This window comes from Phocoena sinus, chromosome 15 (genome assembly GCF_008692025.1).
Source record: "Phocoena sinus isolate mPhoSin1 chromosome 15, mPhoSin1.pri, whole genome shotgun sequence".
Lineage (NCBI taxonomy): Eukaryota > Metazoa > Chordata > Mammalia > Artiodactyla > Phocoenidae > Phocoena > Phocoena sinus.
Window position 1 is genome coordinate 67,730,432 of NC_045777.1, and position 26,493 is coordinate 67,756,924.

The 26,493-nt window shown below is 40.6% G+C and overlaps 1 protein-coding gene across 11 annotated transcripts; it reads right to left on the reverse strand.

Moving 5' to 3' along the window:
- Positions 1-1,858: 1,858 nt before the first annotated feature.
- On the reverse strand, positions 1,859-26,454 carry PALB2 (partner and localizer of BRCA2). Of its 11 annotated transcripts, none has more exons than XR_004345825.1 (13): positions 26,193-26,403; positions 24,129-24,188; positions 23,889-23,991; positions 20,051-21,520; positions 17,326-18,149; positions 16,896-16,967; positions 15,022-15,183; positions 13,575-13,660; positions 12,926-13,087; positions 11,452-11,568; positions 7,338-7,425; positions 4,740-6,880; positions 1,859-2,363 (listed from the first exon to the last, which is right to left on the reverse strand). XR_004345825.1 is itself a non-coding variant. In XM_032605517.1 (13 exons), exons 1-13 carry the CDS (start codon positions 26,265-26,267, stop codon positions 2,153-2,155), a joined length of 3,579 nt encoding a protein of 1,192 aa, XP_032461408.1. In that variant the 5' UTR covers positions 26,268-26,434; the 3' UTR covers positions 1,859-2,152. The 11 variants fall into 11 exon arrangements, 10 of the variants coding, with proteins under 10 accessions (XP_032461408.1, XP_032461406.1, XP_032461412.1 ...); XM_032605517.1 differs by having other exon boundaries at positions 4,740-4,888; positions 26,193-26,434; XM_032605515.1 differs by having other exon boundaries at positions 4,740-4,888; positions 17,326-17,639; positions 26,193-26,412.
- Positions 26,455-26,493: the final 39 nt, after the last annotated feature.

Below are 26,493 nucleotides of genomic sequence, written 5' to 3' on the forward strand. Positions count from 1 at the left end.
AGCCGTAAGTTTGTTTTCTACATCTATGACTCTATTTCTGTTTTGTAAGTAATTTGTCCTATTCACCCTTTAATCCACTGAAATCTAGATTTACTTGACCTCCCACCCCCAGCACTAAAACTTTTCATAAACCTCACCACTGCATCTTAATTTAAGTCCAATAGACACAACTTCTCTGGCCATTCCTTTCCTGCCTTCTTCATGGCTTTATTTCCTCCGTTCATCATTTAAACATTGATTCTGGGGGTCTGTCCTTGACCCATTCTTGACTTTAAACATACAAGTTTTCAGAATTGATTCACTCCAGAGGTCTTAATTGCTACCTGCATCCAACCTGGCCTCTTCTCTGAGCTTCACAGTCCCAGATCCAATTGCCTATTGCCAGATGATCTGTAAGCACTCAGATCAGTTCTTTCCCCCTTGTGTGTTCCTTATTTCAATTGCTGACACCATCACCCCAGTAAGACAGAAACTGAAGACTCCTTCACCTGCTGCCTAATCATGCATTCACTTAGTCCTCCTGCTTCTTTCCCCCCCTCCTAAATCTCTCTCCGATTCAGCTATTTCATTCCCACTGCCCCTGCCACAGGTCAGGCCCTTCTGGGCGTCTCCCTGCCTCTACTCTTGGCCTCCATAAATCCATCATTCACTGTGGCTACAGTGGGACCTTATCGCCTCACTCCTCAAACCCTTCAACAGCCCCTTCACCTGCAGCATAAAGTCCAGGTTTGTTAACATGCCTCTCAAGCTCCCTGGCTACCTTTCTAGCTTCCTGAGTCCATTCCCCATGGCATAATCATCTGGTAACACTGAGTTGTTTGTAGTTCACACCATACTGTCCTTGCTGCCTGGAATATCCTTCACTTCTGCTCTGACCTCCTCACCTTGCAAGACTCAGCTAAGTTGTCATTCTTCATGAAGCTTATCTTGAACCCCGTGTTGTGCTTGCCCATTTGAGCTTCCACAGCCGAACTCTGAACACACCCTTTCAATTTAAAACACAGTATTTAAATTAAATCACTAACCTGTGCACTTCTGAGGGGTGGGGGCCTCACGGCAATCATTTTCACACCTACTATGTCAAGTACGTACTCAGTGTTTGTTCTACTGTTACTAACTTAGATCTACTCAGTTTTCTTACCTCTTAAAATCAAGATAACATGTTTCCCAGGGTTCCTGAGTAAATTAAATCTTTGTGAAAATCCATCTATTACCTATGATGTGCTTGCAAAGTATTAACTCATTTGAGGTTAGAGACAGTGAGAAAAGAATTAGTATAGGAGAGAAAATTAAATCTTTTATTCAAATGTATTAAAAGGTAGTAACGAAGTTAGCGAAACCCACTACAGTAATAGCATAAAAAGGTATCTTTAAAAGAGAAGTAATGGTGCAAATAGTTACCTTATATAGATCATGAATACATACTCTTAATATACTCAAGAAAGCTAGGCAAATAAATATTTATAGATTGGGATGAAGTTTCCAATGATACCACCAGATTAGGACTTTAAAAATTGCCGTCTCTCAAACCACTTAGGCAAAGGTGAAGATGATGTACTCAGTAAAGCTGTGTTGTTGACTCTAAGTGACTTGTGAAAATGCAGGCACTGGTATCAAGGGTGCATGTGAGAATGAAAAAGCACAACAGCATTTCTAAATTAGCGTTTCAATAGGCAGATATGTGAAAATAAAGTATTGTAAGTAGCATAAAAAGTAATTGCGTATTAGTATACTGAGTTAACTGAAATTTACTTTTACTATGCAAGCATCATTGACTAAAATATTCTAGTTGTAAAATAATTAGTTCTTATTTCTAAAACTGATCTTTATAAGATAGGAAAAAATATGCCAAACAGGATATATCAAAATAAATATTTATTAACATTTGAAGCTTTATGTAGATACACCTTTAAAAGCAAATGTGCAAATGTGAGGAATTACAAAAGTCAACCTAAAATCCGTTTCTCCCAAATAAGTATAAATGAACATTCAAGATTAGTAGGGCCCCTACCAACAGAGTAAAAAGTCTGTCTGAATGAATACAAGTAATTATTTTAAATGACTTTCAAATAGTCTCCTTTATAGTAACAACTCCAAAAAGTAATAAGAGGCCGAAAATACCCAGAACACGGTGTTTCAACCTTACCCTAACTCAGTAGTAGCGGTATACAAATATATTTCCATCTTTCTGTCCAGCCAGCAAATGAGAATCTGCACCTGACCATTTAACAAAAGACCAGTTCTGGTCAGAGACAGGTGGAAGGAGAGCAGTGCAATGACCTAGGAGTAAGTCCCAAATGGCAATGGTTCCAGAAGTTAATACTGCTGCTGCAAAATGATCTTTCACGTCACCTTCCAGGAACCTAACAGCAAGCAGAGAAAAGACAATTCAGATCACATATCAAAAAAACAGACAAAGAGAAAAAACCATGAAAACAACAGGCCCAAACCATGCTCTCAGGAAGAACAAAATTACCTGGAAACAGGAATGCCTGTGTTTGCAATCCAGGACTGCTGGCTATAATCACTAGAGACCCTGCCTGTCTCTCTGATGCACCTCTGTATCCCCTGCACACCAGCTCACAGGGGCCTGCCTCCCACTCCTCAAACCAGCTGAGCTCCGTCTCACCTAATTGTCTTCGCTCTTGCTCTTCCCTCTCCTTGGCAGCTCTAACCCCAGAGCTTAGCCTGGCTGGGCTTTGGTCATCATTCAGGCCTGTCACCTCCACAGAAAGGTCATACCTACTCAGAGATCTGAGAGCGCACACACACATACACCCTGCTCCCTCTCTACTGCAGCATCTCTGTTTATCTTCACAGCACTCCTCACTATGGGAGATTCTCCTATTTCCGTGTTTGGTCCCACAAAAAATGTAAACATCGTAAAACAAATCCGGTTGTCTTTTTAAGACAGGGCTCTGCAGTCAGCTACCGGGGTTTGAATTCTAACAAAGTAAGAGATGTGCAAACCTGGCAAGTCATTCCACTTCATCAGTAAAACAGGGATATGATGGTATGAGTACCTACTTCATAGAATTGCTGTGAAGTTTAATGAAACAGTTGATATAAAAAGCTTAGCACAGTACCTAACACACAGGAAGTGCTTAATAAAAATTAATGATTATTCCTTACTGCCATATCACCAGCACCTTGCACAGAGCCTGGTACACAGTCAGCCCTCAGTGAATATTGTGAGTGAACTGAATGATATATTTTATCTCTGGCTCGCACCCAACCTTGTATAGCTGATTCCTAGCCCTTCTTTTGAAAATCCATCAAGTTTTCCTTGACAGTCTCTCCCCAACCCTCCACTGCCAATTAAGGTGCCTTTCCATCCTTTGTGCTCGCCAAAAGTGCAAGCCTCATGGCACTGTGTGCCCTGAAGAGCAGTCACTAGTTGTTTCTTTTTTCAACAGAAAAAGGTTTATTGCAAAGGCCAAGCAAGGAGAACAAGTGGCTTGTGCTCAAAAACTCGAGCTCACTAGGTTTCTCTTCTAACTTCCGTGAGATTAGAAACAGTAGTGCTTCCTACAGGATTGGCACCAAATAGGCTTTCAAGATTTACTAAACAAATGGGTTTGAAAAGTGACAAAGGAAATGTGTGACCAGGTAGTTATCTGTATCCTCAATTTCTAGGCCAATGACTATGGTTCTCTCTTTATATCCAAGAAAACAAGCACATACTGCAGATGAGAGTTCTGAGGTCCTTGCTGACGTACGAGCATCTGCAGAAATGCCACAGCTGGCTAAGTACATAGGGAGAGAGACTTTTCAAACATGCCATGATCTTGCAAGCTTTGCACAAGATCCAAAGAAACATAGAAATATACATTGTAACTATCAAGGTTCCTTACCCTTGTGAGTTACTAAAGCTAAACTTTGTGATCCTGATTTACCAGGTCTATTTTCAAACATTAATAAAGGCAGTCTTCATAAATGATACTTTCAGATGTTGCTCGGTTCGCCTAATATCAGCACTACTTCAGAGCTTTATATAGCTCAGAAAACTGTTGGGATGACAGTAACTGTGGCATTGGGAAATAGATCTTCTCATCAGTCAACAGATAAATATTTATCAAAAGATAAATATCAACTGCCTCCATGATGGAGATTCAGTCAAGATTTCAAAGTAAAGGTATCTTTGTACATCTAAAACTTCCTTAATTTAGGTTTCATGAAAAGAACATAAATTATAGTAAGTTTTTTGTAGAGAATATTAACTACTTTGTATTTGAAATGTTTTTGGTATGGGAAAAAACAGGGCTTGAAAACACATAAAATACCTATCCAGTGCCATACTAGTGGGGATCATAGGATGTAGGGAATCTGAGGTTTGACTCAGATCTACTAAACTTCATACTTCATCCCACTTTTTTTTTTTTTTTTTTTTTTTTTTTTTTGGTGGTACGTGGGCCTCTCACTGTTGTGGCCTCTCCAATTGTGGAGCACAGGCTCCGGACGCGCAGGCTCAGCGGCCATTGCTCACGGGCCCAACCGCTCCACGGCATGTGGGATCTTCCCGGACTGGGGCACGAACCCGTATCCCCTGCATCAGCAGGCAGACTCTCAACCACTGCGCCACCCGAGAAGCCCCCCATCCCACTTGTTAATGTTCTTTAGTATGATCTGTAGTATGTCATGTTTCCATTCATGTCAGTGACACAAAAATATCTGGTTTCTGTATTTGCACAAATGCTTCTTAAAATGTCATACTCATTAAATGGCAACAACACACTTGCCTTCCAGCCTGCCCTTGAGGAAGGCAGTAGAGCATCACGCCCACACTCAGGGTCGTCTTTGGGTTAATGACAATCAGCTGAAACACAGGGCTTCCCAACAACTTGCTCTCTTTGGCACAAGGGTGACTCAGAACAACAAACAGGAGCCCCTGATTTAGGAGAAAAATTAATAACCAAGTAAATCATCAAGAGTATGTGGGGAAAAAAGCACTGGCAGAGACAAAACTAAAGAATTACAGGAACGGTCAACAGGCCCTTAAATTTCCATGATTTAATCCCTGGCTCACTCTTTTCCAGGCAGAACTGTTGAGGGTATCACTGAGCTGGACTTCTGGCTTCTCCAGCAGAGGGCTCCCCATGACTTTACAGCCAGTCTTTGCAGGCATGACTAGCTGACTTATCAGCTCCCTCCCCTTTACAGCCTACTAACATCTCATGCCATCTCTTTGGGAAAATGCTGGCATAAGAAAAAAGGGCATATAAACACACGGCGGGAGTCCTCAGACTAGAAATGTTCATCTGTAAGTTGGTTTTTGAAAATTCAGAAGACATTTTCTCATAAAAACAATCTTTTAAGTGGTGGCAGCATTTTCAGGCCAGTTTGCAATAGCCTATTTATTTATAGAGTAAAAATGACCAAAAAAGGACACCATCACCTATAGTTGTTTCTGTGGGAGAATGTGTTACAGACCTCTCCTGGCTTTAAAATTACATGTTCTAATAATAACATTATTGCATGTGAAAATATATGTCACACATACATGTATATATACATATATATGTATGTTGTACGTTGAAAGTAGTTATTTTGGGGGGTAAAATAGGGAAAATTAATTATAGGGCCATCTTAAGATTAATAACATTCATTTCTAATTCATCCATTTCTATCAATAGAATGACTGAATTCTTATAATGAGAATGAATTACCTTTATAATTAAAAAACAACCAAGAGTCAAAAAATGTTACATGCTATACACTTAACTAGGGGTTGGCAAACCGTGGCCTACAGGTCAAATCTGGCTCAATGCCTATCTTTGCATGGCTCATGAGCTAAGAATGATTTCTGCATTTTGAAATGGTTGGAAAAAAGAGGAAGAACATTTTGTGCCACATGAAAATTATATGAAATCCAAGTCTCAAAGTTTTATTGTCCAAAAAGTTTTATCGGAACATAGCCACACGATTTGTTTACGTATTACCTCTGGGACTCGGGGCTGTAGTGGCAGAGAAGAGTAGCAGCAACAGAGACCATGTGGCCTGCAAAGCTGAAAATATTTACCATCTGGGCACTTAACAGAAAACGTTTGCTGATTTCTGTACTGAACTATTAACTATTATTTCTGGAGGTTGGCTTCATGGAGAAATTTTACTTCCTATCTTATACATTTCTGTGTTAAATGTTTTAATATCAAATAGGTATTAATGTTGTAATAACAAAAATGTAAAATTATTTAAATGCCTAGTAGGTATATTTAAGCAGTCCAGAAATAAATTCAACCCTCTTATTTTAAGATGAAAAAAGTTAGCCCCTGGGCTTCCCTGGTGGCACAGTGGTTGAGAGTCCGCCTGCCGATGCAGGGGACACGGGTTCGTGCCCTGGTCTGGGAAGATCACACATGCCGCGAAGTGGCTGGGCCCGTGAGCCATGGCCGCTGAGCCTGCGTGTCCAGAGCCTGTGCTCCGCAACGGGAGAGGCCACAGCAGTGAGAGGCCCGCGTACCGCAAAAAAAAAAAAGTTAGCCCCAAGATAATGTGATAGATTATCACAACATTTTCACACAACATTTCACACAACAAGATCACACAACATTTTCTTTGTGGCATACGGGATCTTAGTTCCCTGACCAGGGATTGAACTCATGCCCCCTGCAATGGAAGCGTGGAGTTTCAACCAATGGGCCTCTAGGGAAGTCCCTAAGATCACACAACTTTTGAGTTCATTTCCACAGATGCTGCTAGACTAGGGAAAGATGCATCCTTTGTGTTCAGAGCTTCTGGGTGCTGATGCTCAGAGAGCTGCCACTGCGGCTGGGCCGGTCAGTCTCCACACAGCGCTGAGCTGGCTGCTTCTGCCTCTGCTCATGGCTCAACAGTGGATACTCAGGCAGTTATCCCTGGCTCCTGGACAAATACCTTCACCCTGTTCAGATGTTAACACTGGACTGTAAGCCAAGTCTATTAACGCAATGGCTAAGAAGCTGTGTTGAGTTCTATGTGAGAATCCTAAAGCCTCAGAGAAAAACATGTCTAGGACCATTTAATCATCCTTCCTAAGGGCATTCATTCACATCATAAATCATTTACGGCAATGTGGTTGGGAGTCAAGTCTGATAACAGGCATACTATTTCCAGGTACAAATTCACAGCTGGAAATCAAGGTTTGCCCTTAAGTCATACAGCCAGAAATTTTACCCAGTCATATTGTGCCATCACTTATTTTCACTGATAAATTTTAAGAAAGAACAAACACTGCTATCCAATTTTGAAAAAATATAGGCACCAGGAAGGGTCAGGTAATTACTACTTACTAAGTTATTGCTCTCACTCAGTGAGGCCAACAGTAACACACAAAGTGGTCCCAGCAGATCATTACTTACCATTTCAGAATAAGCTTTGTGACAGACTGAAGCTTGGTAGGAATCACCAATGTGCATCTTTTTCAGGAGTTGACCAGTTTTTAAATTCCTTGGACACAAAAAATAAATAAGTTGTAATATTCTCCCAGCAAATTGGTTTTGACATAATGTTCTCTTATTTATCACAGAATCCTTTAGGAGGTGACCAAGGGAAAAACTAAGAGACACAGCACCTTAGTTTTGTTTAGCCACCAATTTAGCTAAAAATAAAACTATAGTTTAACTTTGCCAACAGTGTAATTTAATAGTTTAGCTTTAGATCGAATCTGCTACGCCACGAGGGATAAATCTTTTCACATTCCATGAGAAAAGTTTTCCATTATCTCATTTTACTTGTATTGAAATTAGGCACATGGCATAGCTCTATTATTAGGATTTTATCACTCTTCTTGTTATGCCTATATTTTCCATGGAAGACAATGGTCAGGAAACCAAATTTGGTTAGGGGAGAGACTACACCTAAAATAGACTTATAATTATGTCTCTATAATATATGTTTATACTAGAGCTAGACCAAGATAATGGAGAGAAAAGATAATGTGGCTAGTCCAAGACAATGGAGAGAAAATGGACTGAGATGGGATAAAAAATGGAAAAAGGAAGACAGGAGAGGGGGTGAATACAAAGAAGAAAAAAATAAAGTTTGTTGGAACCACTCCTTAGCTTTATTGAGGATTTGTGACACTGATTAACTGTTCTACCATGTGACTCTACTGGTGAGAAACTTTCAATTGGCTCCCCATTAGCCACAAGATAAAGTCCGAATTCTTTTTCATGGTACTTATAACCCTCGTGAATCCAGCGCTGCAACACTGTTATTACTCACTGCTCCCTTACTTGAAAGCTTCTCATTGTCTGGACAAAATATTGTGCATATTCCTGGCTCTATATCCTTGTTCAAGCTATCCCTCCCAACGTGCTCCCCATTACTAATTCTCATCCCTGTTATTGACAATGCCCATCTATTCCTTAAGGCCTAGATTATGTCCCATCCCCTCCCAGCTGTATGAGCTCAATTTAGATTCCATCACTCCTCCCGGTCTGCACCAGTCCACAGAAATCTCCTCTCCTCCAATTCCCTATAGTACTATCCATAGGCCTCATTTTTTATTTAATATATACTGTAATAGGGTATAATATATTCATTCAACAAATACTTCTTAAGTTTCTATGCACCAGGTACTGTGTATAAAAACTGAAGAAAGAAAACTAAATTCTAATGTACTTATGCAAGGTTTTCCTCATATAAAGAACACCAGAATGGTTTATCCCTTACAAAGGTTAGTACAAGTTCTGTATTTAGTAACTGCGTTTTCCCCAAATCCCAAAGCACTTTGTTTAAATCTCTATCACTTTGACCTTATGTAAACTGTAAAGGAATTATATACTTTGAATTGCAAAGCAATCTTATTTCCCTACTAGATTTTAGGGACCTTGGGACTAAAATTCATATCTGATTCACATCTGCATCTCTCACAGAGAATGGTACATAAGTAGAGACTCAAATACCTAGTAAATAATTGAAAGATGGGTGTTCCGTTAATATAACTTGATCAAGATTAAATATTTAGACCTTCAGCAATAGTTTCAAAAAGGACCACTGAACCTTGATTATAACATGAATCACTTTAGACATCTAACAAATCAGGTCAATAGGGAAGGTGAACAAATACTATATGTAAATGTAAAGTTATACAGAGCCCAAAAGGTAAATGATAGATTTTGATAGACATCTGTGAGTAACTACTCTAAGCAAGGAGCTAAGACAGACACTGAGAATAGATATAAGATACAGTACCTATCTTCAAGGACTTTCATAATACAAGGTAGTATATGCTAAGTTAAAAATAAGGGCAATATGAACTCAGAGAGGAAAACATCAATGAGGGTTGAGGTGCTACAACAGAACTTAAGGCAACTTAAGGCAACCTTAAACTTAGAATTTAAACTGATACTCACAGGTTAAGTATAGCGGTCCCTTCCTAGCCTCAAATTCCATTGTGATCCCTTATCTATGAAATGCCAAAGGCTATTATTATTAGAAGGGGGGAACTGAAGGATGGAATGAAAAAAGGGAGTGAAGGAATGGGGAACAGGTGGAGAGGAATTTTTGTGAAGCATAAGGGAAATGAAAGCTGCAAAAAGCAAAATGGGCCCCATTGAAGGTTTTTTTTGTTTGTTTGTTTGTTTTTCCATTGAAGGTTTTATTTTTGGCGGCGGGAGGCAGGAGGACTGGGAGGATGAGTATTTATAAAGTAATAGTATAAAAGATGATCTGGGGGCTTCCCTGGTGGCGCAGTGGTTGAGAGTCCGCCTGCCGATGCAGGGGACTCGGGTTCGTGCCCCGGTCCGGGAAGATCCCACATGCGGCGGAGCGGCTGGGCCCGTGAGCCATGGCCGCTGAGCCTGCGCGTCCGGAGCCTGTGCTCCTCAACGGAAGAGGCCACAACAGTGAGAGGTCCACATACCACAAAACAACAACAACAACAACAAAAATGATCTGGAGGTTGAATATTGATTGATGGAAAGGAGACCAATTACTAGATTATATAAATAGTATAGGAGCCAAACAATGAAAGTGCAGACTACAGAAAGAGCAAAAAGAATAGAAAAAACAAGTTTTATTAAGAACACTGTTCTCAAACAAGACCTATGTGTGGAAACCCTGAGGAAAGTGCCTAAAGTGGAAACCTGCTCCCTGAAGACAGCAGGACATCTGAAAACAAAGTCTTCTGGCAGATTAGGTCATGGTCAAATTCCAGAGGCTCCCTGGTGGGGAGGGGACAAAGTTTCTCTCAGGGGTCATGCTTTGCTCATTTATTCCTAGAGGGTTAGGACTGGAAAATGCGGAACAGGCAGGTAGCAGTGACACAAATATCTTAACTTTCTTTCACCAAGACCCATTCTGGCCCCAAGGGAATAGTTAATGGAGAAGCCTTCTGAGAAAAAACAAAAAAAAATCAACCTATTCTCCTACTACAAATTGACCTTACAAGTGCCTGTAGCCGGGTGTGGTTCTCTTCCACGGTCAGGAAAGAGAGGTGGCTGGGGACTCTTCGACTTCAGTTTCCCTACCACAAATGTGTTAATTTGAATCTTGAAATCATGTTTTATACATCTAGTAATTCTGGATAGTATTCTAGACATTATGAATGACACATCACATAAACTGCATTCTGTTAGGTTCCTCTGAAAAATATTGATTTTTTTCCCCCTAGTAAACAGTGAAATTGGCTAAACTCAAATTCCAAATGCCGAAAACCCAGTTCAGTTCTTTTTGCTTTACCTGGGCTGCTTCAAGTCTGTCCTGCATACATGCAGTTTAAAGGTCAGCCAGATATTTAGGTAGAGAATATAGCCAGAGTTTAGAGCTCCTTCTCTGGTTCTCTACTTTTTGGGATTTTTCTTCCTTGCTTTCTAGCTGCTGTAGTTACCTTGATCTCTATCCTTCATTCCTTTAAGCCAGCAGGACAGAACACTTTCTATCAGGCTCTTAATAACTGAGTGTGCAGACTGGGGCCTGCCCGCTGAACAGGAAATTCGCCCAGTGACATTTCCTTCTTCTAAGTATTGAACTTCCTCCAGCATATTTCTTTTTTTCTTGCTCTCTAGTGCTTTCAGATAGTTGATTTTTATATTTTGTGCAGAGTTGATAGGTATTTTAAGTAGGAGAATTAGTCTGAGAAAGCTACTCAGCCATTAACTTTAAGCAATTTTTTTTTTTTTTTTTTTTTTTGTATTTTGGCCGTGCGGCGAGGCACGTGGGATAGTTCCCCGACCAGGGATCAAACCCGGGTCTCTGCAGTGAAAGCGCCAAATTCTAATCACTAGGCCACCAGGAAACTCCCAGCAGTAGATTTTTGTCAACAACAAAAAATTTCATTTATTTTAAAATTGTCTGCTTGGACTGTCTGAATTAATCTTGTTAAGACAAGTATATAGCATTTGATAGTAAACAAACAAAAACACAATCATATTTACAGAGTCTCTTATTTAATCTTAATAACCCTGTGAAATTAGAGGTAAATCCTTATATTACAGATGAGGAAACTGAGGCCCTCAAGGGAAAGCTTACCAAATGACAATGTTGTTCATTATAGTGGTACCAAGCAGAGCTTCCTGCATCCCTTGAACCTCAGCAAAAGTTAGTATAGTCTCTTCAGGGTGCATCAAAAACTGTTTTTCTTTGCTTCTGCATTAAAAACAGTATTAAAAATCAGCACTTTCTACCAAAGCAGTTTCTAAGCAGCCCTTCTACATATTATTGAACTATGCATAATAAACACTAACCTAATGCCAGAAAAAAATTTTCAGCCAGAAAACACATGTATTCTAAACTTTCTACAATGAACATTTATTACTTTCATATTACCTACCTGGATATATTGCAAGCACCTCAAATTCATCATATCCAAAATTAAACTCACCAGCTCTCTCTTTAAACCTTGTGTTTCTTTCTGCACTGCTATCTCAACTAACTGTTCCACCACCCACCCAAGTGAGCAACCCAGAAACATGGACTTTATCCTTGTGTCCTTCCTCTCTATTTACTCAATCACCAAGTCCTAATGACTTTATCATCTCATCTCTCTCAAATCCATCTGTTTCTCCCCATCTCCACTAATGCTTTCCTAATTTAAGCAAACAATTATTTATCTCTTGCTTATTTTACTGTAACAGGTCATGGATTAAATAAGACAAACAAGGTCCATGCCCTCCGTTATTAGGAAAGACAAATAAATAATTACAATAGGGCTTCCCTGGTGGCGCAGTGGTTAAGAATCTGCCTGCCAATGAAGGGGACATGGGTTCGAGCCCTGGTCTGGAAGATCCCACATGCCTCGGAGCAACTAAACCCGCAAGCCACAACTACTGAGCCTGTGAGCCACAACTACTGAAGCCCGTGCGCCTAGAGCCACTGCAATGAGAAGCCCGTGCACCGCAACAAAGGGTAGCCCCCGCTCGCCGCCACTAGAGAAAGCCCATGCACAGCAACAAAGACCCAACACAGCTAAAAATAAATAAAATAAATTTTTAAAAAATCAAAATAAAGTGTAACGAGTGTATAACAGACATAGAGGATGCTATGAGTTCCATTTTTAGCATGTTGAATTTGAGGTAACCACGAGATGTCTAATAAATAGGCATGCAGGCCTAGAGGTTGAGAAAGAGCTCAGAGTTAGAAATATATGTTTGCAAGTAGCCAGCATCCAGATGGTACCTGAAGCAATGGAAACCGAGTTTGTGAAACCAGAAAAAGGTATAGGATCTTGAGGTATTTGTAATACTTAAAGGACACACAGAGATGTCAAGGGAGACTGAAGAACAAACTACACTTGCTGAGCCTCTCTGCTCCACTGCCTTCTTCCCTGCCATGTCTGGCTCCACCCCCTGAACTGCTTCTATGTTATAACCCAGTACTGAGGCAGAACCTGCTATACTGCACATACAGCGGAGAAAACAAGATGCTACTGATTCAACTTTCTCTGAAACCCTGTGATAAAATCATTCTTGATGTAATAGTTAAAATCAACCAATGCTTTTCTTACCCTCCATCTTCTGCAAACGTCGTGATTTCTACTTGTTGATCAAAAAGGGTCCCACTGCTACTGACTAGCCTCCTCTTTGTCAGGCCAAGCACAGCTTTTATATTTCCAGAACTCAGGAGCACTTGCTTTTCACTTTTACCATCAGGAGAACAAAGTAGTGCCCTAAACCAAATATAAGGAAAAATGCAGAGAAGTCAGGAGTAAGTCTTTAATATTAAAGAACTAGGTTCAAACTTTAAAAGGAAACTTCAGTTAGGGATGTCATTGATAGTTTTGTTTGTTTGTTTGTTTTTTAACAAATCTCTCTTTAGACTAAATTTAGATTCTTTCAAGACTCAAGACTAGGTTATAACTTGTGCTCAAAACAAGCTGAGGGGCTTCCCTGGTGGCAAAGTGGTTGAGAGTCCACCTGCCGATGCAGGGGACACGGGTTCGTGCCCCGGTCTGGGAAGATCCCACATGCCTCGGAGTGGCTGGGCCCGTGAGCCATGGCTGCTGGGCCTGCGCGTCTGGAGCCTGGGCTCTGCAATGGGAGAGGCCACAACAGTGAGAGGCCCGCGTACCACAAAAAAAAAAAAAAAAAAAAAAAAAAAAAACAAGCTGAGAAAGATCAAGGGAAAGAAAAGAATACTCCTTGAGAATTACATACCTGATTTCTCTGATTTCCAAATTTCCCAAAGCCACACACACAAGATTACAAACATCCGGCACTAGAACTATCTGTAATACTGGGACCTAAATAAAACAAAGCAGACAAAAATTATATTTGGTTGTTTCATCTTTAATTAATCTAAATTTTCCAAAATTTGTCACATTCCTTTCTAGTGTCATTATACCAGGATAGTTTCCAACATCTGAACAAATGTGAAAACGTTCAGCAAACACCCTCCTTTTATAAGCTTAAACCCAAATAAGCTATGTGCATAATAGTGTTTACTGTGGCATTTATTTAACACAATCTATGCTCTAGCAATGGGAGAATAATTAAATAAATTCTGGCATGTGGATGAATGGAACAATCTGTAGCCATTTAAAGTAAGTTTAGGGCTTCCCTGGTGGCGCAGTGGTTGAGAGTCCGCCTGCCGATGCAGGGGACACGGGTTCGTGCCCCAGTGCGGGAAGATCCCACATGCCGCGGAGCGGCTGGGCCCGTGAGCCATGGCCGCTGAGCCTGCGCGTCCGGAGCCTGTGCTCCGCAGCGGGAGAGGCCACAACAGTGAGAGGCCCGCGTACCGCAAAAAAAAAAAAAAATAAAAATAAAGTAAGTTTATTCACTGAACGAATATTTATTGAGCAACACTCTGCAAAGCACAGTGCTAGAAGCCGGGGGTATACTGGAGAACAAGAATGAAATCTGCCAAGACAGTAGTAAATCTTAAGCATTCTCACCAAGAAAAAAAAAAGGAAACTGTGAGGTGATAGATGTGTCGATTAACTTGATTATAGGAATCCTTTCACAGTGTGTATGTATATCAAATCATCACATGTGTACATCACAAATGTACGCTTTAAATATATTACAATTTTATTTGTCAACTATACCTCAATAAAGCTGGAAAAATAAAATTCAAAATAAACAAATAATTAAGTATGAAGAATATGTAGAAACCAGGAAACATGTTTATATGGTAGGAAAAGGCAGGCTTAAAAATTTTAGGCACACTAAGATTGCAACCATGTAAGATATGTACAAAGGTAGACAAGGACAGAAGAAAGTATATACAGAAAAAAAAGCAGAAATAACATTTTGGTGAGAGGTAAGGAACAGAGGTATCAGCAAGTTTAGAAATCAGAATAGATATGAAATTCCAATCTCCTCCAGCAGATCTAGCGTAAAAATGCATCTCTGGATAAACATATGATAAAGCAAATAAAGCGCAGTGTTAATTGTAGAGACTAGATGCTGGGTATATGGGTGCCCACTGCACCATTTTTCTGTATGCTTGAATATTTTCATAATAAAATGTTGGGGAAAAACCGCATCTCTGTGCTCTGTCTTGCATAGTCATAGATCCCATATTTTTAGTAAGCTACACATCTATATTACCATGCAAATGATTGGAAAGATCTCTTTCAGCTATAATATTCTGACTTACCTCTGCGAAGTGCCAGGAATAAATTTTTTCCCACTGCCAAGTATCCAGAGGTTTCCAAAGAGAAACTACGTATTCACAAGCAGTTATGATACACCGCTCTTTGAAACCAGCTATTTCCCACCACATGGCACTCACATCCACAGAACAGGAACCTGAAGGATTCTAACACAGAATGGCAACAACAGTTATGTTAAAGGGATCCTTGGGGACTGTTTAATAAAAAGAACAAATATGAAAAGTAATGGATTACAAGGATTAGATGAAATACCAACTAAATGTAATTAAAATTTTATGCAGGTCAAAAGAAAGAGCTTTGTGGGTCTTACGTAACTACAACAGCTGTCCATACACACTTACAATGATAGATTTTAAAACATGTAGCTCCAGACTGGAAAAGATTCAGATTTAACCACAAAAAAATAGACCATAAGAATGAACTGGAACATTAATTAGCTCCATAAGAACCTTTGGAAATGAAACATTCTGATGAAGCACCCATGGGTTGAAGAGGGAATAAAACTGAAAGAACATATTATTTCTAAACGAACATGCAGAATGTGGTGGCCAAAGCAGTATGCCCCAACCCCCCGAAACAAAAAAACCCACAAAACCTATAATTATAGAGGTATTTATAAAGTAAGCAAGCAACTCAAGAAGTTAGTAAAAGAACAATGAAATAAGCACAATGATAAACAGAAGGAAGGACTTACTAAGGATAAAAACAGAAAAAAAATGAAATAGGAAATCAAAAATCTCAATTAACAATCAACACAACCAAAAACCAGTTTTTTTGGAAGACCTATAGGATGGACAAACCTCTTAAGTCTGATATAGGAAAAAAATACTTTTATATAGAAATGGGGAGTGAGAATGAGAGAGGCTTAACTGCATATACACAGACCAAAAAGCTATAAGAATAATAAATAACTTTTTACCTACAAATTTGAAAATATGAATGAAATGGTTGATTCCTTTAAGAAACTAAGTTATTAAAACTGATTCATGAATAGCTTTGAAACAACATAGGTATCATTATGTGTTTTTTATAGAAGAGGAATCTGGGGCTCAGAGGCTAAATGATTTGTCCCACGTCACACAGCCAGTGATCTGCAGAAATAGTTTATGTGGATTTAAAGCTCTTTCTTCTACACCAGTTGTTCTCAACTAGAGGCAATTTTGCAACCCTCCCCTGGGGGACAGTTAGCAATATCTGGAGACACTGTTGGTCATCAGTACTGGGAAGGGGGTGTTACTGGTAGAGACCAGGGCTGTTGCTAAATACCATACAATGCACAGGCCAGTCCCCTACAAGAAAGAATTATCCAGCCCCAAATGTCAACAGTACTGAGATTGAAAAACCCTGCTCTACACCATCCTACTTCAAGTATAAAAAGTTAACCAGGACAGGGATCTAATCCACTTCTCAGGATTTACCAAAATATCATTAACAGAATACTATAATTTATATTTCTCAGAACCATATATAACACATAGCATATGAAAATTAACCATTCACTATGTCATATCCTAGAACTGCTACCCATTTTCTTACAAATCACAAGTGATTCTTCTAGAAATACTACATCATTTGGGTAGGAGAGTCATGAATGACCCCCCTCTCTCTCTGTCAAAATACCTGATTTAAAATTTAGATACAGAGTTAAGTTGTTCTTGGCAATAGCTTGACATATAAACTTCTTCAGAAGATCTCAAAATATATCCACAGGTAAATATTGTGGAAAACAAAGAATTTAAATGTTTTTCTGAATCTATCAAGTTTTTCTAATGATCAAATTCTCTGCATTTTCCTATCAATTCATCACATTTTTCACATGTAAGACACAAGACATATTATAAGTTAACAGTCTTCCGACCTTTAACTTTGAAACCAATTGTAGGGTGCCTGGGTTTAAGCTATCACAAGCAGGAACGTCTGCTATTTCAGTCTGTGGAAACAAAAGTCACATAGTTAATTTATACTTTATGTATGATATCTGCCTGCATCACTCACTCATCAAACTATTTCCTATGTTTTATTTTCTATGGTAACAGCGGCAAAGTTCCAAATGCAACAGCTTCATTGATAACAAAGAACAGGATCCCGTATATTTAAAAATATATATATTTTAATTAATCCTAATTTCCCCAGAATGAACTTAATGTTTATAGTGAAGCCATATCACAGAAACATGTTAAAACATTCTTAAACACTGAGGAACTGATGTGTAAGGTGGTCACGCTGTCCATATTCACTAAGATACTTCATTTCTTCGGAGAAAATTTCACAAAGGAAGCAGTCTGTACCTGTTCAGTGGAATGTTTCCGTGATTCCTGGCACGTGTTTCCACGGAGCTGATTTTCTTTGTAGGTTGATGACTCGATGGGTAGAGCTGTTGCTTGGGGACCAGAGTCACAGTCACGGGAAGGCTCTCCTTCCCTTCCTGCCACATGCAGGCTGCTATCTAATTTTGGTGGGCTGCTCCAAAATTGTTTATGGTCACTAGCAAGGCTGACTGTGGCTTTTAAGTGAGAAAGCTGGGGTGTAGAGCAAGCTTGTCCAACAACCTCCGCAGACATCTTTTCTCCATGGGCTTGGGAGCCAAACGCTGGAGTAGAGCCTAAGACGGGGAAAGCAGGTGAGCACAGGTCTGCTGTCGGTCTGTCATTATCATCAGATGCAACAGTATTTACAGGAGTGAAAAGTAAAATGGATGAAGAAAGGCCCTTCTCCTGAGGCTGGCTTTTTTGGTTTGGCATTTTAGGATGTGCCTTTCCTGGCAGGATGATCAGTTCCTCTTTCCCATCCTCCTTCTCTATAGTGATTTGTTTAGGGATCAGTTGCTCCACAGCAACACAATTTCCCCCTTTAAGATGTCCCTCTCCATATATTTTTGATCCAAAAGGCTCCATCAACTTTTCTGAGCAAGACTTCAGTTTTTCAAGCTTAAGAGGCCCAAAGTCTTCATCAGGTAACTGAAAGTCTGTGATTTTGAGAAAAGGCGACAGATGCTTTAAATTTAGCATTTCACTCTTATGAACTGGAGAACTGAAAGCATCATCATCCGAAGATAAATACACGTAATTACTGTAAGAAAGGAAGTCCTCTTTTTGACAATGACCTTCCTTCTCTAAAACAGAAAGCAACAGAATACCCAGCAAGAGACATTAATTCCCAACAAAGAGTGAGATCCTAAACTCCAATATAGTGCAGAGTTCATTACTTTTCCCACCCATGACTCTGAAATCTCAGTGAAGAGTTCAAAAATCAGCCACAGGTTAGTGGTTAACTAGCAGCTCCTCCTGCAGGAGCAAAATCAATGTGGTGTTGACAGCACTAGCTAGAAGGGAGATGGGGGTGGAGTCCCAGCTCTGCCACTGATTCGCTGTGTTACCTTGGGCAAGTCAATTCACTTCATTTTCTTTGTCCCTCCTAGGGGAAGTGGACTAAGAATCTCTCAAGTCCTTTCTGATCCAGAACTATGATTCCAACAGGCTACCAGAGTACAGTCTACAAAATGCTGGCCCTTCTCACTGAGGAAAACTTAGTCCCATTTTCAAGCAAAGAGTAATTTACTAGACTTAAAGCAACAGGAATTCTGTATCACTCAAAGTGTAGCTGCATCCAACACCTAATAAACAGATAAGAAAGCTGTGGTTCATGTATACAATTGAATATTATCCAGCCATAAACTGATACAAGCTACAATGTGGGTATATCTCAAAAACTAGCTAAGTAAAAGCGGCCAGACACAAAACGTCACATATTGTATAATTTCATTAATATGAGATACCCCCAATAAGTCAGTCCACAGAGATAGAATACAGATTGGTGGTTGCCAGGGACTGATGAGAGGAAATGGGAAGACACTGCTTAATGGGTATGGGGTTTCCCTTTGGGGTGATGAAAGTGTTTTGGAACTAGATAGCGGTCATGGTGACACAACACTGAGAATGTACTAAACGTCACTGAATTGTTCACTTAATTTAAAAAGGTTATTAACTTTATGTTATGTGAAGGTCACCACAAGAAAAAAAATTTTTTAATGTACCTGCAGGTTACTGAAATCACAGCAGATTATTTCAAAGTATACAAAAGAACATTTCAAGTTTATTATTAGATTGCCCTATATTCCCATTCCTTTGTTTTCTTTTTGGCCTAAAAAATGATAAAAAAAAGTCATGATTATTATTTTTAAATTAATTAATGAATTGTAGCTCACAGACCAAAGCCTGTGTCCAGGAGTATAGAGCAGCTGGCTGCCTGTGTGTAAATAAAATTTTATTGAGACGATCACATTTACATATTGTCTATTGTTACTTTCACACTATACTCATGTAGCTGTGATGGAGCACAAAGACTATACTTCATATCTGGCCCTTTACAGAAAGTTGCTGAGCTCTCACACAGAACTGGAGTGAATGATCTAGATTTTGTGCTCAGCTTACCAGATATAACTCCTGACTAAATGAATAAAGAAGTTTAAATTATAACATGTCACTTGATATCCTTCAAAATCTGTGTCCTACAAACCCCAGAGAGACTGTATTAGATATTTTACCCCCAAAAGTGGCTCAGAACAATTTCATTTTGCTAGACAATCATCCCTAAGAGTTTGTCAGGGGACTCTTACTCTGACACAGATTTAATTTTATTTCAAAAACATTTCCTATATTAGTTACTTCTCCCCCTGGATAAAAGACTGTATGGTACCTGAATAAACACTAATTTTAGGTAAATATCCAATATATTTTCCTTCTAAGTGTCAACTTTTTCACCCATATTTGTGAACTCTGGCACCATCCAGCTAGGGTTGAATTCTGACTCTGTCATTTTAAAGACAGATTACTTTGATCTCCTTGCCTTAGTTTCCTCATCTGTAAAGTGAAGATAAAAATAGATTCTACCTCATGTACAGTTGGGGTGATGATTCAGTGAGTGTATGTACAACATTTAGAAAGTGCCAGGTACATAGTGCTAGCTACCACCACCATCAACCACAACTCAATTTACCTTTACCTCTCTTCTTACCATGAATAATTGCTTTTCCATTCTGATCTTTGTGCAAGGCAACTTCTTCCTTGGACCTATTAACACCTGATGTGCCAGAAGTTGGCAAAAGTAGTTCATGGTGATCTAACAGAGGGGTGCAGACTGACTTTCTTCTTCCTTTGCGTTTTCTACCAGATGGCTGGGTAACCGCCTTCCTAGGAAAGTCATTTTTAGTGGGGCCAGCGGGAGAGCTGACTTCAGTTAACGAGAGAAGTTTCTGAGGACTTTTTGAACTTGGTTGTTCTGCGTACGTGTCCGACATCATAATTTCACTTTGGTTAGTTTCTTCATTGGAAACGTTTAACTTTTTAGCAGATTCCTTATTTTTATTTTTAAAGCCCTTTTTTCTGACATCCAAATGACTTTGTATTACAGCCTCCAGGGCTACTTTCCTCTGGCAATCTGACATGCGTCGTGTTGTTCTAACATAATATTCTGCAGGAAATAGAAGGCCTTCAAGCACTGTGCAAGAATGTGTTTGATTTTCTGTAGAAACGGGAGAAATTACTTCTAGGCTAAGACTCTTAGACTGACTTAGAACTTCTTTTTCCAGACGACTTTCATTTCTACCACCAAGAGCATTATTGGGAGATTTAAAAGACATCTCTGTGTGATTTTGTTCTTTTAAGTTTTGGTTTTCATTTGCCCCTAAGTTATTGTAGGTGAGTTCATTTATAGAATATGAATTACCTGCCTCCAAGTTAGGGCTTCTAGGCGGCCGGTCACTTGCACTTATACTTTTGTTTACCTCTGGGTTATCTGTAAAGACAGTCATTTTTTTGTTTTGTGTCTCTAAGTTTACAGGCGAAGCAGGGCTAATGTTTTCTAAACTGTGAGTAGTAAGTTCACAGTTACTTTTAGGAGGCTCATTCTCGAGGTGCTGACCACTACTGCTGACTGATGGAACATGCAAAGGAAGAGTAGTCACCCTGGGGAAATTATTTCCTCTTAAGAGTGCATCAACATCTCTCTGCGGTTTGGCGTTTGGCAGAATTAATACACTCCCTACATTAGTTCCTGTAACTGGTGCTGGAGAATCGGGAATGTCAGACTTAGGACTTGACGGGTAAGTTCTTATCTCAGTTACAGGTGTCTTAGGATTTTCTCTATTGATTTCTTCCTGTTCCTTTAGTCTTTTTCCAGAGAGTATGAGCGAATCAATATCAAAGAAAGACTCTCTCTCTTGTGAAGTAAGTGTTCTCTCCTGTTTCTTTCTTCTCCCTAGCAGCTTACTCTGCCTTTTCTTACCATCAGGGCCACTGACCCCATACGGAAAATGTTCTTGGATATCATCTGATCTTTGTATGCATGATCCTTCTGCTGGGATTCGTCCAGGGCTAAAGGACTCAGGCTCAAGGTCAAGTGTGATAGGTGTCTTTTCTCCAGTTTCTTTATCGACGTGGGTGTTGATTTGCAACGTGTCACAAGGAGATACTTTATTTTTAGGTTCTGAGGAGAAAAAATTATATAGTTAATATTTTCCTTTTAAAATGACATAAAAACTACCCCATATTTATTTTTAAATATTACATATAAATACTACAAAACATTTATCTAAAAGAGAGTCAATGCTATTTCGTTCAGACAGATCAAAGTTCAAGGTTTTTTTTGTTTTTCTTTCTGCGGTACGCGGGCCTCTCACTGTTGTGCCCTCTCCCATTGAGGAGCACAGGCTCCGGACGCGCAGGCTCAGCGGCCATGGCTCACGGGCCCAGCTGCTCCGCGGCATGTGGGATCTTCCCGGACCGGGGCACGAACCCATGTCCCCTGCATCGGCAGGCAGACTCTCAACCACTGCGCCACCAGGGAAGCCCGAAAAGATTTATTGCAATCATCTTTTCTTTTAGTTTTGTCTTCTAGCTTCATTGAAGTACAACTGACAAATAAATATTGTACATATTTAATGTGATGTTTTGGTATATGTATATATTGTGAAATGTTGCTACAATCAAGCTAACATATCCATCATTTCATATAGTTACAATTTTTTGTGTGTCATGAGAACGCTTAAGGTCAGCTCTCTTAGCAAATTTCAAGTATACAATACAGTATTATTCCTTTTTCCTTTTTTTTGGGCCGTGCAGCACGCAGGATCCTAGTTCCCTGACCAGTGATCAAACCTGTACCTGCTGCAGTGGAAGCGTGGTGTCTTAACCACTGGACCGCCAGGGGAGTCCCTACAAGGGACCACCAGGGAAGCCCCATGTCTTTTTTTGGCTAAAGTAATTTTCATATCACTTTTCTTTTCTTTTTTTTTTGCCGCACTGCACAGCATCTGGTATCTCAGTTCCCTGACCGGGGACTGAACCCATGCTCCCTGCATTGGAAGCGAGGAGTCTTAACCACTAGCCCACCAGAGAAGCCCCTCATACCACTTTTCTACTTCATTAGCTTCCAATTTTATGATTATAAATTACCTGACTTCTAACATAAGAAATGGTTATTGTTTTTTATTAAAATGTTCCCAGCCAGACTTTTTTCTTTGTGCATATATAATTTTAAAAAATCATCTTTCCGGGCTTCCCTGGTGGTGCAGTGGTTGAGAGTCCACCTGCCGATGCAGGGGACATGGGTTCGTGCCGTGGAGCAACTGGGCCCGTGGGCCATGGCCGCTGAGCCTGCGTGTCCAGAGCCTGTGCTCCACAATGGGAGAGGCCACAGCAGTGAGAGGCCCGCATATCGCAAAAAAAAAAGTCATCTTTCCAATATTTAAGCAATAAATATAATTGCTAAAAGTTAAGAGAGGAAAAGAGCAACTAAATATGCAATCCAACTGAAATACAGTTTACTGCTCACAGAATGGGAGAAAATATTTACAAATCATGTATCTGATAAGGGTCTAATAGCTAGAATATATGAAGAACCCTTACAACTCACCAATAAAAAGACAAATGCCTAATTAAAATATCGGCAAGGACTTGAAGAGATATTTCTCTGAAGAAGATATACAAATGGTCAACAAGCACACAAAAAGATGTTCAACATCATTAGTCACTAGGAAATGCAAATCAAAACCACAATTAGATACCACTTCATGTCTACCAGAATGGTTATAATCTTAAAAATAGAAAATTACAAGTATTAGCAAGGATGTGGAGAGACTGGAACCCTTGTGCATTGCAGTGGGAATGTAAAATGGTACAGCCACTGTAGAAAACAGTTTAGCAGCTCCTCAAAAAAGTTAAACATAGAATTATCGTATGACCTAGAAATTCCACGCCTAGGTACATACCTGAAGGAACTGAAAATATATGTCCACATAAACACTTGTACATGAATGTTCATAGCAGCATAATGGCCAAAATTCATAATAGCCAAAAAGTAGCAACAACCCAAATGTCTATTAACTGACAAATGGATATACAAATTATGGTACATCTATATAATGGAATATTATTCAGCTGCAAAAAGGAATGAAGTACTGATGCATGCTTAGATGAATGTATAGATGGATGGATGACAGTTGAAAACTTTATGCTAAGTGAAAGATAGTCACAAAAGGCCACATATTGTATGGTTCCATTTATATGCAATGTCCAGGATAGGAAAATCCACAGGGACAAAAAGTAGGTTAATAGTTGCCCAGGGGTTAAGGGTAGGATGGGCACAGGGTTTCTTTTAGGGGTGGTGAAAATGTTCTGTAATTAGATAGTGACTAGATTATACAATATTTTGAATATACAAAGAACCACTGAATTGTACACTTTAAAGACTCTACTGCTACTGCTTATCTTCTGACTGTGAGAAAAAGAACCACAGCCAAATTTACCTGGGAAATAAATAATAAAGCAAGTATAAGTGAATGGGCTCGCTTTACCTGTGTCAGTTAGCTGCGTTGAAACTTCCTGCTGGAGCGAGGAATCTTGTCCTTCTACTGTTCTCTTAATGGAATTCTTAAACTTCTCAGCTCTCTGGGCACGCTAGAGAAAACAAAAGCAGCTCACGAAACAATTTTACAAAAAAGAAATAAATTTTGGTTAAAAGCTTTATTAAACGAAGAGCTGTTTTTATATTCTTTGTACCACAATACCAATTTGAGAGAATAAGATTCACTTACCTGAAGGCGGGCCAGTGTCTTGCTGTATTCCCTTTTCAAGAATGCTAATTTTTCCTTCAACTGGAAGAAGAAAAACACCAAACAAAACTGAGCAGGTGGAAAGGAGGCGTCAGAGAGAAGGGATGCAGTGCCTATCAGACACAAGCCTGCGGCACCCAGCTGGCCCCTCATCTAGAGGCAGTGGAGGAAGTGGCACTGACTCATTCTACTTTCAGTTCTCACAGAACATCAAGCTCTATAACGTCTAAGCATCTCTGCATAAGTTGTTCCTATCACCTGGAGCATTTCCTCCCCAACTCACTTTGCTAATTCCTACTGATTTCTCAAGCCTCAGCTTAGATTTTTATTTCCCTGGGGTAAACTTCTAGGTCCTTCTCCAAATCCAAGTTAGGCATTCCACCTCTCCTCTGTGCTTGCTTTATCACAGTACTTATTACACATATTGTCTGTTTGCTTCTGTTTCCTCCCATCTCATTGTGAGATCCTTGAAGGTAGCAGGGGCTGTCATCCTCAGACAGTCATTCGACTAATGAATCAGTCACTGGTCCAGGTATTGGTTCATGAATCAGTCATCTCCAGCACCTAGAACAATACCTGATACCTACCGTGTGTCAGTTACAGTTCCAGGGGCTAGGTATACAGAGTGGTCAAGACCCCTGCTCCCACGCAGCTTACACGTAGTGAGGGGTACAGATAATAAACAAGGAAACAAATAAACAGGTGAGATGATTTCACGTGGTAATCAATACCTAGACAAAAAGGGTGATGTGAGAGTGTCTGGGCTACAGGAGAATGGACTGCTTTAGAGACAGTGGTGACGAAGGCATTTCTGAGGACTACCATTTGAGCCCAGACCTGGAGGAAAGAGCTAGCTTTGGGAAGATCATAGGGAAAGCAATTTGTCCAAGATGACACAATTCATAAACGGCATGATTCACACCTAGACTGCTTCTCACAGCTTCCTACTTATCACCATTCTTATCAACGTCTGAGAATTAGCTTGTTGACTTGTAAATGACCTCTGTCACCCCCACTGCAAGGCAGAATGGGATAAGAGGACTGATGAGTTATTGTGAATGAAGAGTTTCAGCACGGTGCTTGGAAGAGCCAGCCCAAGATGCACTCAAGTTAACATTCGCCGGCCCACGTACAAGGTGTCACGTATAAGGATATGCAGAGCAGCACTGCTGTAGAAAGAAAAGCTGCAAACAACGGCTCTCGACAGAGTAATATGTAAAGAAAAGGCGGCACTTCCACGCTGCAGGATACTATAAAAAACTTTTAAAAATAAGGTAGGTGGGCTTCCCTGGTGCCGCAGTGGTTGAGAGTCCGCCTGCCGATATAGGGGACACGCGTTCGTGCCCTGGTCCGGGAAGATCCCACATGCCGCGGAGCGGCTGGGCCCGTGAGCCATGGCCGCTGAGCCTGCGCGTCCGGAGCCTGTGCTCCGCGACGGGAGAGGCCACAACAGTGAGAGGCCCGCGTACCGCAAACTAAATAAATAAGGTAGGTAAACATGGACTAATGTGGATGTTAAACACGGAGAAGGAAAACGGAAGTTGCAGAACCATCCGGATCATACCATTCACGAACATTCACCTTTCCAAAAAAACATTACTTTTTGGTGGTTAAAGAACACAACTGCACCCCTCCACACCCCCACCGCCCGTTCAACACGCGCACGCGCGCGCGCACACACACACACGTGCACAAAAAGGTCTGAAATCCAGATTCTTAAGAGATTTACTTAAGAGGGTGGGGTGGGAGAAGCCAAGATTGAAAGTGTGCAAGGTGGGCTGGGGAGGGTGTCAAAGCGAACTTTAGCTTTATCTACAGTTTTACATTTTGTACTTTTGCATTTCTTTTGTAAAGAAACTTCGTTCTTCAAACGCCACCATGGAAGCACAAGGCTCTCCCACACTTTCACTTCCTGTGCCCCCTCAGTCCAGGGAAGTGGGTGAGAGGTCACTGCCGCCCTCTGATAGTGGAGGAAACAAAGACAGGCCTCAAATCCTAGGAAAGGGGGTCAAAGTTCTGAGTCAACCCTTCCCGCATCCCCGGCACCTTTTCCTTCTCCTCACAGCTGAGGGGCTTCCCAGGAGGCTCTTCCATCTGGCCGGCGGCCAACAAAAAGAGCATCTGTCGCTGGCCCCGGGCCTGCGGATACGAGGAACCCGGCTGGCCCTAGGCCCCGAGGCTCCCGGGGAAGGTACGGGGTGCCCGGGATCCAGTCAGCCCATGGTCAGCCGGCCCACGCGGGCTGGGCGCACCAATCACCCCTTCCAATTACATCCGCCACTCGGCCTGCGCACGCGCAGTCAGAGACCGCAGAGCAATGGAGCGAGGCCAGCTAGCGGAGAGCCGA